Source organism: Physeter macrocephalus, chromosome 3, assembly GCF_002837175.3.
Source record: "Physeter macrocephalus isolate SW-GA chromosome 3, ASM283717v5, whole genome shotgun sequence".
In the NCBI taxonomy this organism is placed as follows: Eukaryota; Metazoa; Chordata; class Mammalia; order Artiodactyla; family Physeteridae; genus Physeter; species Physeter macrocephalus.
In genome coordinates, this window is record NC_041216.1 from 1,868,700 (window position 1) to 1,872,409 (window position 3,710).

Below are 3,710 nucleotides of genomic sequence, written 5' to 3' on the forward strand. Positions count from 1 at the left end.
TGAGTTTATTTTTGTGTATGGTGTTAGGGAGTGTTCTAATTTCATTCTTTTACATGTAGCTGTCCAGTTTTCCCAGTACCACTTATTGAAGAGGCTGTCTTTTCTCCATTGTATATTCTTGCCTCCTTTATCAAAAATAAGGTGACCACGTGTGTGTGGGTTTATCTCTGGGCTTTCTATCCTGTTCCATTGATCTATATTTCTGTTTTTGTGGCAGTTCTACTTTTGATAAAATCTGCAAAACAACACAAAAACTTGGAAACTATGACCTTTCTGAGACCAAACATGATGCAGGTCTTAACGCTCATAGCAATAGTACCCAATGAGCAGGATCTACTGTGAAATATCCTAGGAAGGAACGCCTAGCAGGTGATACAAGCCAGGGAAGAAAGCAAGCAGCCTCCATCCTGGAGTCAGAATGCAACTCTGCTTACTGAAGTCCCTCTGGCTGACTGCTCACCAGCCAGGCTCTGGACCTCATCTGAACAGAGACTTATTTGCTGCAGCTCTCTGGACTTGGCTACTTGCCAGCACGGTATTTTTGTAACATAATTGCTTTTCTCTGACTCAGACGTTCTTCTTAGGCTTGACTCCTTGCCAGACCAGACTAGCTTCACTTTACCTCTCTGAGCCTCAGATGGGCTCATCTCTCAGATGGGGCAAGAATAATACATGTTAAAGAGGATAGCTGAGAAGGAGGCATCTGTGTGAGGACATTTAACATCCGTTCATTCTCAAATATTTATGGAGTACCTGTCCATATATACAATGGCATATGAGATGCAACCCTTGCCCTCCAGGATGTCGCTGCTGAGATGATGAGATAGAGAAGTGAAAAGGTGATAACAATACAGTGTGTTAAGGAAGAAGCCAGGAGGCATACAAAAATTGCTTTGGGATCACACAGGAGGAGCATGTTGAACAAAAGCTGACCCAATGAAGAAGCAAAGTTGGTCAAGAGCAGTCTCAAGGCCTGCTGCCCCAGTGTGCAGCCAGCGAGTCTCTTTGCTGCAGTCCTCCATGAGGCCAAGTGCAGGCTACAGCTACATGCAGAAGATGAAGGAAAGTGAGAACAGCGACTTTACCTCCCCTCTGCGGATCTGGATGCTCCTTATGATCCGCTCTAAGAGACCAACCTGCTGGGTGAGCCGGAGACTGTTTTCTTGTAGCTGCTTATTTTCTTTATCCAGGAAAAATACTCTAAGGATGGCATAAATCAGAGGCATAACTAAACATTTCTGTATCCTTCCTAAAAACTCTCTCCCATTTCCCACTAGCTCTGAGTCTTAGCCCACTGCCAGATTTTAGAACCAACTTTGCCAGAATAATTCCCACCATATTCCAAGACCAAGTGAAAAATGAATAAGCCTCTGGCTTGTACACTGTCATTAAATACATACTGAGAACAGAGACACACTATATGCAAGAATATGAAAAGCACAATTCCAGCCCTTGAGAAACTTAAGGAAGGATACGATCCCATTTAGGGGAGGGACTCTGCATCCCTTCAAACACTGCTCATCTGGTTGCATCTGGTTCATACACAGCCATACATTGTGTATGAACACTCTTCATACACAGCCTACATCTGGTTTTGATCTCAGTCATCCCATGCTTTTGTTTCAGTAGTAGTAGTAGTAGTAGTAGTAGTAGTAGTAGTAGTAGTAGCAGAAGTAAAAATAGTAGTAGCAGCAGCGGCAGTATTAGTAGCAGCAGCAACCATTTACCAAGTACTTACCACGTACGTTAGGTATTGCAACCTATCCACACAGTAAGCACTTAAAACTTTTCATGTATTAGCTCCTTTAATCCTCACAACAACCCCATAAAAGAGATACTGCTATGAAGCCTATTTTGCAGATGAGGAAACTGAGGCTCAGAGTGGGGAAAGTAACTTGTGTAAGAAGATAAAACCAGAAAGTCATTGAGCTGGGATGCCAGCCTGCTTCTCTCTTGGCCTACACCTTGATTCCATAGGTGCCAAATGATAAACATGAGTGTCAACACACACAAAGGGATGGGCCCGAATGAGCACAGCTGGGTCCTCAGGAGGCAATGTTGCCATGAAAGAGCCTATCTGAATGCCCAGCCTGCCTTCTCCATGATATTTTTCTCTTTAATTTCACAACTCTGCCACTTGTATGAACTGCTAAAAACAGCAGAATGGCAGAGAAACAGTTATCAGGCTGCAAACTCAAAGGACTACCTCTGGAATGATCTCTTTGTGGAGGGAGAAACCTCCTCTTTGTGGAGCTCACAGGTGACTCAGGCAGGCACCTACCTGCTCTGGACGGAAGATATTACCCATTTATTGCCGTGGATCAATTCCTCTTGCTCTGTGAGCTGCTCCAGAAGTTTCCTCTTTTCAAGGAGCAGGATATCATTTTGGGTGGTGATCTGGTCCTGGAATGCCTTCTCCTAGGCATAATAAAGCCCCCTAATTACCCCAGCAGGAAAAAGAATCACACATTTAAGAGCATCAGCCTGTTTCTAAACTCTGACAGCAAACTGCCTTGTGAACTTCTTTTCTCCTGTCTTCTAGTCTGTCTTTATCTGTTTGCTGAATTGTCAGCTAGATGGTTCTTCTATTTATCTTGGTTATTTTTTGTCATGTATTTTGTTTGGACATTTACTCATCCTTTTGGGTTAACATTTAAAAATATCTGAACGCTCAACTCCTAGTAAGGTCCCAATGCTCTCATCTGTATTCCAATTCCATAGGTATCGAGTCATTAACAAATACAACTGAATTCTCTGAATCTCCATATTGAGAAAGATTTCCATGTGACCCATTTCCATCTGCTTTGTAGTTATAGTCTTTTTAAGGCAAAGGGAGGAAGATGGGAATCTAGCCACCTCACCTGACAACCAATGTCAGGGTCTCAGTTGGCTTGGCAAGTTCAGCGTGTAAACCAGGTACCGAGAATATTTTTGCAGTGATGATGCTGAAATGATTTCTAGCTTGACACCATGTTTCATTTTCTACCAACGTTTTCCCCGGAAGCAATAGCTAGCAAAGTTATAGCTAAAATGATAAAGGATTATATTTTGTGAAAAAACTCTAACATTCTTATACTGAGTCAGCAGATATTAGTAAATATCACTGTTGGTGAGGAGTTTAGAAGCTCACAAGTGTAGAACTGCCCTTCTCACTTCACCAAGAACCTGTCAATGGTAACAGGCAAGTGCCTTCACCTACTTGTGTTTGTTTCCACCTGCCAGGTGTGGGAGCGAGTGGGGATGGGGGGAGAAAAACCACCTCTGGTAGATGGGTGAATCACAGGGTTAAGAGGGGCACTTTCTTTCTTTTAATAAGGTACTAATATAGATCATTCAGAAAAGACTGTCCATATATGTGGTATCTAAAAAAACCCAAGCAACAAAGAAAACCAGACTCATAGATACAGAGAACAGAGGTGGAGAGGGGTGGGCGAAATGGGTGAAAGCAGTCAAAAGGTACAAACTTCTGGTTATTAATAAGTCATAAAGATACAATGTACAGCATGATGACTATAGTTAGTAATAATACAGTATTGCATATGAGAAAGTTGCGAAGACAGTAGATCTTAAAAGTTCTCGGGGCTTCCCTGGTGGCGCAGTGGTTGCGCGTCCGCCTGCCGATGCAGGGGAACCGGGTTCGCGCTCCGGTCTGGGAGGATCCCACGTGCCGCGGAGCGGCTGGGCCCGTGAGCCATGGCCGCTGAGCCTGC

The 3,710-nt window shown here is 43.6% G+C and overlaps 1 protein-coding gene across 1 annotated transcript in view; it reads right to left on the reverse strand.

The window, feature by feature from the left end:
* CCDC30 (coiled-coil domain containing 30) overlaps window positions 1-3,710 on the reverse strand; it is a 168,196-nt gene that overhangs the window by 5,699 nt on the left and 158,787 nt on the right. Inside the window, exons 21-22 of the mRNA XM_055082633.1 lie at window positions 2,282-2,418; window positions 1,086-1,200 (exon numbers count right to left, since the gene is read on the reverse strand). Coding sequence (XP_054938608.1) covers window positions 1,086-1,200; window positions 2,282-2,418 — 252 coding nt within the window. The remainder of the gene's footprint in view (window positions 1-1,085; window positions 1,201-2,281; window positions 2,419-3,710) is intronic.